At 26.6% G+C, this 13,239-nt stretch overlaps 1 protein-coding gene across 1 annotated transcript; it reads left to right on the top strand.

The window, feature by feature from the left end:
- Positions 1–731: 731 nt before the first annotated feature.
- Positions 732–12,216, top strand: LOC107447817 (SBDS ribosome maturation factor). The gene is made up of 5 exons (XM_016062846.3): positions 732–1,079; positions 4,386–4,515; positions 6,882–7,082; positions 10,419–10,580; positions 11,995–12,216. The coding sequence occupies exons 1-5, from the start codon at positions 952–954 to the stop codon at positions 12,121–12,123; spliced, it is 750 nt and encodes a 249-aa protein (XP_015918332.1). The 5' UTR covers positions 732–951; the 3' UTR covers positions 12,124–12,216.
- The last annotated feature ends 1,023 nt before the right edge of the window (positions 12,217–13,239 follow it).

Below are 13,239 nucleotides of genomic sequence, written 5' to 3'. Positions count from 1 at the left end.
AGGAACGTTGCAATGCTACACGCTGCATTGAAGACGTCTCCAGAGTAACTGAATGACGGTTCATATAGAAATCGCAGGTAAGCGTCTCATACAACAACGCCCCCTATAGTTCATTGCGATCGCGAATATTGATTTAATAGAGAATATCACTAAAATGAAACAGGTTATGTTTTCTTACAATAAAAGCTAAATAGAATTAATTCTTCAAAATAGCGTTTCAATAAAACATAGTATTAAAATGTTACGTTATTTTTTGTGATTGGTTCAGTAATAAATTATTTCTTCTAAAAAAAATTAAAAAATTGAATCTGTTATATCTAGATCGTTTTATAAAATATATCTTGTATAATATACCTTTTATAATTGAATCTGTTATAAACTAGATCGTTTTATAAAATATAAATTATAGCGTTTAATAAAATATGAATACAGTGTATTTGTAAAGTCATCCTGACAGTAAAAAGGTATTTTCTTTTTTAATTCTCCTCTAAAGAGAATTAATGAGTTATTTTTATTCATCATGGCTAGTCGAGGAGGGGGGGAGAAAAAGAATATCGAATTGCACTGTTTAGGTTAATGTAATTTCGTTCTCCCACCACATTTACGCGTAATCCATCGCCAATTCCACCTGCAATCGCCACGTTTATAATCTACGGTATGTTTTGTCATTACGCAGCCCGGAAGTCTTATGACGAATTTTAACCCTTAGCGCCATCTGTGTTTAGCTTTGCTCGGTCAACCTCGGTCAACCATCCATCTAGTTTCAATTTTACGGGTTCTGACGCATTACAAAATTGTTGTGACCGTGAGTTTTTCTAGAAATAAACAAATTGCGTCATAAAAAACACCAAAGAGGAAAACACAAAATCAAGTTTGGAAGTTTTAATAATATTAAACTTCCAGTTATTCTTTTCATTTGTAACTTTGAACACTAATTTTTTTATAATCACTATGTCGATATTTACCCCAACGAACCAGATTAGGTTAACAAACGTTGCTGTTGTGCGTATGAAAAAAGGGGGTAAACGTTTTGAAATAGCATGTTATAAAAACAAAGTTATGTCGTGGAGAAATAAAGTGTATGTAATTTTCTTTCTTTGATTCGTTAGTTTACTTTATAAGAATCTTACACATTAAAATATGTATACTATTACTTACACAGCAATTCTTAATCTTTACCTTAAGTTTTTGTTTAAATGATTTTTCATACTTAAATATGATATAATCAGTATTTTAAATCAGATTTTGTTATTGTAATTATACAAATAGAGTATATTGTTGTTTGACAACTTGTTAATAATCTGCCATAAAGCTTTAGAAAATAATAAGAATAACTGTTTAAAAATTTAATATCTTGAACTGTGGCTGCATTTCATTCATTGTACTTAGTGCTTAGCTTGACAATCAATTATGATGATTAATACTGATTTTGTGAAGACATTTTTCTTTTAAGAGGCTGTATCGTGAATACATTATACTTATAACTCTAAATAAAAACTTTAGGGTTTATTCATACAATTGCTATTTCTGAACAACAAATTCGTAATTTTAACTTAACCGGTAAAATAAAGACAGTAATTATGTACTTTCACAAAATAAATAATTTGTTTTTAAGCATTTTCCCTGTAACTGTCAGATGCTTTCTTGTTAATTTTAAAACACTCTTCCAGATTTAATAATTAATTATTTTTGTAAATAACAAGAATCATGTTAAACAGCCCTATTGTCTAAATGAATTATTAAGTGTGATGTTAATTTTTATTTAAAACTATTCACATTAGTAGTGGTGCACTTACCACAGTAGTTTTTTTTTTGGAATAAATAAGTTGTATAAAAATCAAGTGTCAAAGTGTATACATCCAAATTGCAAATAAAATGTTCAGTTGCTAAATTATATAAAGTATCATTAAGAAGTAGTTTTTCTCACTGACAAAATTTTTAGTTTTGTTTTATGTTATACATTCAGCAAAGATTTTAGTTGATTCTTACAAAAATTTAGATTTTTGCATTGTGTTGTTAAATTATAGTTTTTAGGTTAAATAAAGGAAGAAAAAAAGTTGTTGGATTATACTTTAGTGATGTTATTTTAGATCATAATATCTAATATTATATGTACAAATGTATTGAAAGATTGTGGTATAGGCATTAGTAGGTTAACAAGTTAATAAAATTAATTAAAATTTAAAATTCAATTAAAATAATTAAGGGAGTAATTCTCTGTAAATAGGCTAAAATGATGGATATCTCAGCTTTTTCTGTAAAAAAAAATGAATAAGTTCTTTGTCCAGTATATAAGTCTGAAGTAATCTTTGAAATAACTATTTTTTTTAGTTCGTTTTTAGGCCTATGAAATCTTAAACCTTCACTCACAAAGTCTTCTGTCTTGTACTTACAAATTTGAAGGAAAAAAAAGTTTTTTTCCTCTGAAATACCTATATAATTTTCTAAATCAAATTTTATCTTATATTAAAATAAACATTGTAGTTTTGTTTCTATGTACAGTAGGGAACCGATTATCCGGAATGGTCGGGACCATCGCTATTCCGGATAACTGATTTTCCGGTTTTCTGAATCGCTACAAAAAGCCGTTTTTTTTATTGTTAAACCCAACTAAAAAAAAAAATTTGGAAATAATCTTAAAAATAAGAAAAAACGATTAAGTAATACACTAATGATCATTTCCAAAATGATGGTAAGGTAAACATCGTTAAAAAAAGAAAGAAAAATCGTAAAATCTTATGAAGAAAAAAAATTTTTTTTTAAAAAATGGCGAGAAAATTTATCGAATTTTGTTCCGGTTTTTTGGTTTTCCGGTTTTCTGATTTCCGGATAACGGGTTCTGTACTGTATTAAGTTAATATTTTAGTTTTTAAATGGGTTTTTAATTTTGTAAAAAGGTTTGAACTCGTAAGTCCTATCTTTCCCCTACACTTAGAAGTGCAGAATGTTTTGCATCAAGGGCATTATTATTTTTATGTAAGCATTGCGTACGTTTAAGAACATGCTCTTAGAAAAATGATAATTAAATTTTAGTAAATTGCGAAAAGTTCATCAACGTGTAAAAGGAAACAATTATCATATTGGATAACTGTCAAGCTGATACTCTCATTTTTTATTTAAATTTATCAAGCTTATTTTCCAAAAATGTATTAATAATTGTTAAAATTTCCTCTAATGGGGTAGTTAAAGAATATATCACATTATTTTGATTTTATTTATTTGTTATAAAAGAATAAACTTATTCCCATATTATGATTCCCTTACTGTGAGAAAACGACTATTTTGTGAAGAATTGTGATTCTAATGTTTTAAAAGGCTAGTTAAAAAAGTTTTATAAACTTATGTTTTTCTTGTCTAGTACCTTCTTCTTTGTACCTTATTACAAAAAATTAGAAATATTTGCCATAATTCTTTTTCTTGTCGCTATCTGAAAATAGCCTATTTCTAGAGAATGACCAAAGGGCTTGTTGATTACTAATAAATAATAATAGTAAATACGTAACTACAAGGGCTTGTTGTAAATACGTAACTACAAATTTTTAAACTAACATTTGTGAGGCAAAAAAAATGCACAAAATATTATTTCACCAGGTTTACATGGTGTGTAGCCTTTTTTAAAAAGTGCTTAAAGGTGCTTATTTTCATTTTTTAATGCCCTTAAAGGTGCTTTTTTCATTGGGTGTTTTTAAAAAGGGTTCAATTTTCTTTTCTATACCATGTCAATTTTCGCCACGTATTATGCAGAGAGTGCTTTTCACATTGTTCTATTCAACATTTTCCCATTTCATTCAACCAAAATCTATTTCGGCATCCTGTCAGTCCATAGTGTATGAAAGCGCCAATAATTTTACATATTTGATAAAATACTTGCAAGTCCACACGTGCTTCTATTGAGCTGGGTTCTGTGAGATTCTTACTCTCATGTGCAACTGTGCTGCATTTTGTTAGATATTCTAAATTTCAGGCTTCATTTTCACCGTCTAAAAAATAAGCAAAATTAGATGATTATTTGCAAATTTTAATTTGTAGTTGTTTACCGTTTTTTAAATAATTATGACTTGTCCGGAGCAGTTGGCATGTCTGGAAATACATACAGAAAAAGAAATGATAAATTGAAAAAGTAAATAAAAAATGTCTTGCCTAATTGCAGTTTATAAAAGTTGATTTCGGTTTACGCAGCTTGATAAAAAAAATTTATAAAATAAAAACGTAATGCCAAAAAATTTTTCCTTCCCATGGGTGGGATTTGAACACATTCAATTTTTATTGATGTTTATCTCAGATAAATTATAATTGATTATTAAATTTCTACTATCAATTTTTACAATCTGAACATTTAGTTGTTGCAATACGTTTTGTGATATCTCTATAAAATGATGTTTCAGTGAAAAAGACATTGATGAAGTTCTGCAGACACACGTTGTTTTCACCAATGTTTCCAAAGGACAAGCAGCCAAAAAGGAGGATCTTATAAAGTGTTTTGGAAAGGACAATCAAACAGAAATTTGTGAAGAAGTATTTTATCTCTTTAAAAAAATATAGAAAACTATTTATTATAGTTACATAAAATTTATAATTTTCATTAAAAAAAATATTGATTCAAAATGGGAATAGAGTAAATTAGTACAATTCATCTCCATTTTGATAACAATTGTGAAAAATTCTGATTTATTAAAAACGAAAATTGAATTTGTATCTAAAATCATGTTTCAAGTTATTTTAAGTTTCAATCTCTTGTTTCTTTTTTTTTTTAAATTTAAATCGTGCAGTTGTTAAAAGTACCATAAAATTTTCTTATTGATGGATGATGGATCTTTTTAATCATGGAAGATTTTATTTCCTATGTTTCTTTTAGTTTTAACATTTTCAGTTTGAACAAAACTGGCAAAAAATTTTGATAAATTTTTTTTCTTTTTCAAAATAAATTATGGGTTTTAAATAAAATTTATTACCAATTATTAAAGCATATTTTTAAGATATGCCATACATGCCTGTGTAAATACCAATGGATTTCAAATATTATTGTATTATCAATTATTAACCCTTTCGCAACAGGAAACGCAAATGCGCTTATCACTTAGGCCGGCAGTCTCTCTCGCGAGTGTCTGTCCAAGGCCAGGGGTTTTTTTGCTGTTAAGCCTAAATCTATGGAATTACTGAAATATCAAAGCGTTGTTTAATAATACTCTGTAGAGTATTTAAATGGCATATGCTTTATATATATTTCTATAGATACTTTGTTTACTTAAGTTATTTTTTGTTTAAATATATATTTTACACATTTTATTTTCATTATGCACTTATCATTTAATAACTTTTAACATTATATATCTGAAAACTAAATATATGACTTAAAATTCTTTTTTCATATGAAAAATTTGAAAATACTAACATTCCACTAAAAACTGGACCTCAAATCGAAATACCCAACGATGTAGTAAAAAGGAAAAAAACCTCCCCTGCTTACTGTAAACAAATACCACGTGCAAATTTAAAGAGCCGCCATAAAGCATGCCATTCGGAAACATTCCTTTCTCCTTCATTCCTTCCACCTATAAACTACGTGTATGTGAGTCATACTACTCTCATTTTGAGTAGAAGGTCAAATCTAAATGTATCTGAAACCATATGGACATACATTGCCATCTTCTAGCAAAAATATTTTTTTAAACGTTCCAGGGCACTTGCTCTAATGGATGACGGCTGGGGGTGAGCAAGAAAACGCTAGCGTCGGCCGGAAAGTGGATGCGTTTCTTGCTGGCACTTACAGGTGACAGTCAGCGCGAAAAGGTTAAAGCATATTTTTAAGATATACCATACATGCCAGTGTAAATGCCAATGGATTTTAAATATTATTGCATTATCACTTATTAATACATATTTTTAAGATATACCATGTCATGCCAGTGTATAACTCATATTTCAAAACCCCTAAAATCTGATGAAAATCAGAGGCTCGGCTAGATCGCCGGACATTCGTTGATCGTGAAATATCAATGCATTATAAACAATGTCTTGGATATGAATAACTTTGTATCAATTTACCCCTTTCAGAAACTACTTTTAATATGTTTTACATACAAGTAATTTTGAATTCTCTCTCATTATATTTCCTTACTTTCTTTGCATATAGAGGATTTCTTAGAAACAATACTTTAAATTACGTTCTGTAAAAAAAATAAAAAATAAGAAAAATTTATTCAATTTATTCAAAAATTATAATGAAAACTTTTGAAACATACCATAAAGCTAGGATATACTCTGACGTAACAAATATAATTTTTATTACGAATTTATCAGAAAATAATTAATGAAAAATTAATATTTCAACAAAAGGAATGTGAATTGAGCAAGGCTAGTCTCAGGTTTTACAAGCCTAGGAGTGAAATTTATTTGGGCCCCCTTACTCTGAGCACAAAATGTCTTGTTTTCAAATTTTATAAAATTTTTGAAAACCCTTTATTTAAAATTGTAGTTATGTAGATGTAATGGAATTCTCTACAATTTCTTTTAACTAGAAAAAAAAAAATTAAAAATTACTACATTTTTTGAAGGAAATTTTTGAAAACCCTTTATTTAAAATTGTAGTTATGTAGATGTAATGGAATTCTCTACAATTTCTTTTAACTAGAAAAAAAAAATTAAAAATTACTACATTTTTTGAAGGAAATTCGATTGGGCTCTGAGCAGTCTCAGACACTTAGACAATTGTCTCTGTCTTTCCCTTTTGAACACTGCTTCAAAATTTATATATCTAATGTTGTATACAAGGAGTTATTTATATGCAAAGAAAATATTTACTGATATTTTTAGTAACTATTTAATTTATAAATGTATTATTTTAATATGCATTTTCTACAAAACTACATTCTATTTTGTAGATATTAGCTAAAGGTGAACTTCAAATTTCTGAAAAAGAAAGATCAGTCCAACTAGAGTCCATGTTTAAAGATGTTGCGACTATAGTTGCTGATAAATGTATTAATCCAGACACAAAAAGGCCTTATCCTATGAGTATAATTGAGAAATCTATGAAGGAAATTCATATATCCTTGAAACCCAACAAAAACTCAAAACAACAGGTATAATTAAAATTAATTTCTTTGAACTAAATCAGTAATTTTTTTGACTCTCACTTCATTTAATATATATATATATATAAATGCAATATGCAACTGTAACTTAGAGAAACACTTTTAAATTTCATGATTTGCAATTATGTGTTTACTACTGAAGAATGAATTAATTATTCATTCTATTTCATACAGCACAATATACAGCAGAAGTGAGTTTTTAAGGAATTTATGTTTTTTTTATTACTTATTAAATTGGTTTTAAATTATTATTAAACTTATACTTTTAAATTTTCTTTAAAAATTAATATCAATTTTACAAAATGCAAACTCAAAAAAGTTTTAACAAATAATTAACAAATTAAACGCAAAAAATCAAACTGATAATAAATTATGAATTTATATTCATTTTTTAAGTTTATATATTTGGAACTATAAAAATAGTTTTTTAATTATATTTTTAAACATAGTTACATAAAAAACTGATTCCCTAACATTTTACTGTATGAAATTCGTTTCATTTTTTACTTGAAGACGTATACTTAGATAATAACATTCATTAATGCTTAAAAATGTAACATATCTTAGCTGACATCAGCAAACTGCTTAGTTACTCTCACTACCATATATCTTGATGTATATTTTCCTCAATGTATATTTCCTCAATGTAAATCAAATTTACAATGTATATTTGATTTTCCAAACCCCCTAACAATTTCTGAAAATCAAGGTGGTCAAGTTATACACTGGTGATATATTTTTTAATTTAAAAAAATTTGTAGGCATAATAATTTTTTAAAATTTTTTTTATTTTAGTCATATTTTGTTTTTTCCACGTTTGATACGCCTGACATGCCAGAAATTTGCTATATCATAATCAAATATAGTAGGTTGAATTATAAACTGAGATATACAGTACTTATTACATGGTTTGCATTTTGGTAATATAGTGAAACCTGTCAAATTGACCTTCACTATAAAAAACCCAATTAATGTTATGTAAAAAAAGAAAAAAAAACATTTTAAAAGATAATCCTCTGAAGTCAAATTATTGTAGGTCTAAACTGTTAGTAAATGCTGATCTAAACATTTCATATGTTGACCAACTAAAAAATAACTTAAGAAATTTTCTGCGATTTTATGTTAGGAATTAGAATTTCACTAAATTGGTAAAATAGTATTAAGAGTTAACCTAATGAAAGAAAAACATTAATGTATATTAGATATAATATTCTTATGTATGTAAGAATAACATATTAAAAATGACTCAACTATTATGCAAGTTGATCATCGGTCTTAGTTGACCACGTCCATTTAAGCAATGCAATCTAGCTAGTCCAGTAACACAGGTTTAACTGTATAACATTTGAATTAATAAAAAGAGAAAGAAATTTCAAGTGCAACTGTATTGGATTTTCATCTACATTTGATAATATTAAGTAGACCTTTAAGAATTGTAAAACATTTAAGGAAGTCTACTGGAGATTAAACTCTGTCTTCAAATGTATACTGTCACTACATAATTAGCTAACCTTCAGTTTGATTGGTGCTTTCTTGCACATGTTTTTTTACAATGAATTCACGTTTGATCTTTTAACAATTTTATTGATACTTTTGCGGATAAATTTTAATTACCTGTCTCTTGAAAGGTTTTTTTTTTTTTTAACTACACCTAGTATTATTTATTTCTCAGATTTTTATTAGATTCTCCTTATGGATTTCTTTATTTATTTTTAACAGATAGTAATAACTTGATATATTTACACTTTAACAGCGTGTATAGAGCTTCAACTAATTGTATCCTCTAAAACTTGAGTTTCTTTTTCACTATATAAGTGAGATGTTAAGATAGTTTTAAAAAAGGGAAGAAATCAGATTGAAATGAAGTTAGAGGCAATTTTTTAGCTAATTCATAATCTTTTTTTTTTTTTTTTACAGTATTGTCTGAAATTTAAATAAACAGAAACATAATTTTTAAATCAATTATTGAAGAACTTCAAAAATCTTTGTTTTTTCTCTTGCTTATTCGTATTTATTTTTTGAAGCTTACATTGCCTGCAGAGTCTTTGGAAGTTTATAGATTAGTTTATTAGATACCCTTTCTTTTAAATCATTATCTGCTTTAGGAATTTACTACCTGTGTGTTTCTCATATGCTCTCGCAGTCATACTCATATTATGAAAGATTTTTTATTTTATTTTTTAATACTTACAAATTGCTTTTCAATTAAAAAGAAAAAGAAAGTTTAATTAGAAATATATACATAATATATTTTTTATATTTCATCCAGCATTGTTGTCTTGTCTCTGCATTTTGTTGTCCATCTATTCAACAAAATTTAGTTTTAAAAACAAATTAACTTTTAGTACAAATTTAAATAATGTCGCTAAGCTTTAACAAATTATTTGGTTAAAAATTCACACAAAATTGTATTTCATTTCATTTATAATATTTAGAAATCCAGGGAAAGATTTAAAACACTGACATGCTTATGGAACATTCCATATTTTTATCAATATCATTTTTGGCAATTAATAACCCTTGCTTCATAACAAATGTAAATAAATATTTAAAATAACAAAATACATCTTGTTTTGTTAAGTAATTTAGAACATAAAAACTTATAATGAACTACATAAAAGGCTATTCCAAAATTCAAAACTTAAATTAACTTTAAAATATAAAGATGTGTGCATTTTTAAATACCATATTATAAATTTTTAGAGGGGAAAATATTATATTCAATAAAATATTTATTGTTTTGTAAAATATAAATATATTTTTTTTATCTATTTCCAGTAGAAACTGGCAATATTAATATCTTACTATAATATAAAAATAAAAAAAAATCTATAAAATAACTTTTTCCCATTTGCCTTTGATCATGCAAACATTGTCACTAATAACCTCGAATTTTTCAACCATTTAAAAAATCTTAAATGTGTAGTTGCATTTTTTTAATAAACATATATCCCATTCTGTTGTTATTTTGATAACATTTTTTAGAAATTCAAATAATTTATTTTTATAAATTAGATAATCAAATTGTGTAAAATACAGACATTTATCTGTTTAATAAAAAAACAAAAGTTTGACTTTTAAAAGCAAATTGGTTCAAAAATAAACTAAGTATACTTTCTTGAAAAAATGTTCAAATTCTCTATTGAATTAAAGCAGTAGAATTATTTTTTTTGATGCTCTGTAATTAGTTTTAAATTTTATATTTTACAATAACATTTTTGGCTTTGAAATTTCATCATGTTTGATTCTGTAGTTTTCTATTATATATTACCCTGTATTTTCATGTTAAAGATTTGTGACCCAATATTAATGTTAATTTTTAAGGCTTTAGAAGTTATTAAGAAATTGGAAGATGTGATGCCTATAGCACGATCGCAGATGAAATTACGTGTTTCAATACCTGGTGGGAAAAGCTACAGAAATAAATTGAAGGACCTAGCTGCATCTGTAGAATCTCAAAATACGGATGATGGTAACTTACAGATGGTGAGTGGTTTACATATTCAATAGGTGAATGTGCATTAGAAGAGGAATGGGAAAACTAAAGGATCGGATCACCGGCATCAGATAATCTAAGTTCTACTGTACATCCTTTATAAAACCTTTTATTTACATACATTTCATTCAATTCATTATATATATTTCAATGATGCTTGGAAATGAAATTACATTTGAAACAAATAATGCATCAAATTTTCCCATATACACAATTATTTGGAAGCTCAAAGGTGCTAAGCCCTTTATTCTAATTTCAAATCATAAAATTTATATAAACCAAAGAATTAAGTTAAGAAAATGAAGAGAAAAAAAGATCTCCGTTGATAAAATAAAACTTCTCTCTTACGTAAAATGAAGTAAAGTATAATAAAAACAAACAAAAATATAATTCAGTTCTTTCTTTTTTATGCAAGAAAAAAATTTCATTAAGAAATTTGTTAACATGTTTGTTTCAATGTTAATTTTTACAACTGCTCTCTCACTTGATATTTCTATTCTTTCTTGCCAACGTTGAAAAAAAAAATTATTTTTTTAACTATCTACACATTAGTGGTTACTTAAATTAGATCCTTCATTAAACATTTGTAATAGTGAATTTAGAATTTTAAGTCACAACTGGCTAAGTGATAATCCTAGTGTACCGCTTAGTATTTCAATTCATATATTGATAAATAGTTAGAGTTTCCATTTTCTAACAAACTATACTTTCATTGCATTAAATTGGATTGTTTTAGAATTGCATAAATTATAAAATTGTCTTATCGAATTTTCTGAAACCGTGAATTATGTTTTAATAGAAAACTCATTTTTATTATTAATTTTCTTAGCTATATTCTTTTAAAATACTATCTTCAAAAAAATTCTAGATGTTCTTTAGTAAAGAAAAGTATCTATTGTTTTGAATTTTTTCAAGCATGATTACTAAAATTACTTTATTATGGTTACCATGTATTATATTTTGAAGTTATCTTCGAATATTGAAAGTTATTCAGAATATTGAAAAATTGTTGCTATTTTACTGAATTTTTTCTGCACCATGATTTCTCAAGCTTTATGACCATATAAAGTTGTTCATCTAGCTGTGGTATTATTATGTATGAAGGCTTGTGGGGCAATATTTTACAACCGATTCTTACTTCAATTTTTAAGGTGTTTCTAGAATTTCCACTAGAAAATGGCGCAACGCATAGAAACATTTTACGACCATGTTTTTTTTTTCCCACACCGAAAATGCTTTTGTGAGCGGAAGCAATTTTTAAATGTGGCATATCATTTTGTTGCTCCAAGCTCTTAATATTAGAACTATACTAGCACCAAAAAGAAGATATTTTAACTGTTACATAATGACTTATCAAGCTTATATTTATTTTTGTTCTTTATCAAAAGAAGTTTTTTTCTTTAGGTGATTCTTATTGATCCAGGAAATTTTCGTAAAGTAGATGAAATTGTTACAAGTGAAACTAAGGGAAAAGGCCAACTGGAAGTAATCAGCTTAAAAGAAATGCAAGAAGGTGATGAAGCCTTGGAATAATTGTCTCATACTCCTTGTTGATGTTATTTATTTTTTTGTTTAATAATCAAATTTTAACATATTTTATGTAAATAAAAATTGATTTTAATTGCATTTAAGTTATTGCACCAACAATCTTAGTTTCTTTTGTGTTACTTATAGGAAAATTTTTTAGCATTAGCAACATTTTTCTGTACAAAAAAAAAAAAAGAGAATAACAGATTTCTCTAATATAATGTTCTTTTTAAAATGAACATGATTGCTAACCATTGTTTATGTTAGCCAGTGCACACAGTAGTGGCATTCGGTTCGAACAAGGCAACGATTTCGTTTAGTTATTTGTTGATTTAGTATGGTTGAAGTTAGGCTTTTATTTTTTTTCCATACCATTCGGTTGAGACAGGGCGATGTTTTGTTTAGTTATTCCAGTTTCCCCTTCATGTTCTGTGCTTGCTAAATTTGAATATAACTACTAGTCACAGGGTGGGGAGTAGCAACTTAAATTAACTAAACAACTGCCCTCTTTTCAAATATTTTTTTTATTTTTATCGTTTAATAATAAAAGTACATCAATGCAAAAGGGCTAGATAACAATTTTCATTAAAATATCCTATGTCGCCATTCAAAATCTTGATCCTCAACTTATGTTGGAAAGTTGCATGAGGAAAGAGAGTTCTTTAACTATTTACATATTTCAAAGTTGTAATGTATACATTAAATGTATTTTGTCTAGTTAAATATTTTAAATGAATCATTAAAGTTAGTGTGATTAACTATATTTTGTCACATATTTATATTATATAAAAAAGTTTGTAAAAACTGGCTATCAATATCAATCACTGACTAATTTTTTTTTTTTGAGGAAAAAATTCCAATAACTGAAAATTTAAATTTTCGGGACTAGTGTCCATGATATTGGTAAATTCACAGTTTATATAAATCAGTTTTTCCTAAATATATGTCTCAAAATAATTTCAAATAATTCAAAGATGCGTTTCTTTAGTTGATGAACAAAATAATGCAGATTGCATAGATAATTTCAATAATCTATGGAGTGTATTTATCACCTCGGTAAAAATCAGATGAATTGATTATTTTACAGTGTGGTAGACTTATTTTCAGAAATTTTATCATAGA

Source organism: Parasteatoda tepidariorum, chromosome 3 (genome assembly GCF_043381705.1).
Source record: "Parasteatoda tepidariorum isolate YZ-2023 chromosome 3, CAS_Ptep_4.0, whole genome shotgun sequence".
NCBI lineage: Eukaryota > Metazoa > Arthropoda > Arachnida > Araneae > Theridiidae > Parasteatoda > Parasteatoda tepidariorum.
The sequence above is the reverse complement of the archived record's forward strand: the minus strand, read 5'-3'. Positions and strand labels throughout refer to the sequence as shown.

What these genes read in the sequence shown, in the direction of transcription:
- LOC107447817 (XM_016062846.3), top strand. Translation starts at nt 952, where the DNA reads ATGTCGATATTTACCCCAACGAACCAGATTAGGTTAACAAACGTTGCT. An exon ending in ATGTCGTGGAGAAATAAAGT is followed by an intron (nt 1,080 to 4,385) that starts GTATGTAATTTT and finishes ATGATGTTTCAG; the next exon opens with TGAAAAAGACATTGATGAAG. An exon ending in AAACAGAAATTTGTGAAGAA is followed by an intron (nt 4,516 to 6,881) that starts GTATTTTATCTC and finishes TCTATTTTGTAG; the next exon opens with ATATTAGCTAAAGGTGAACT.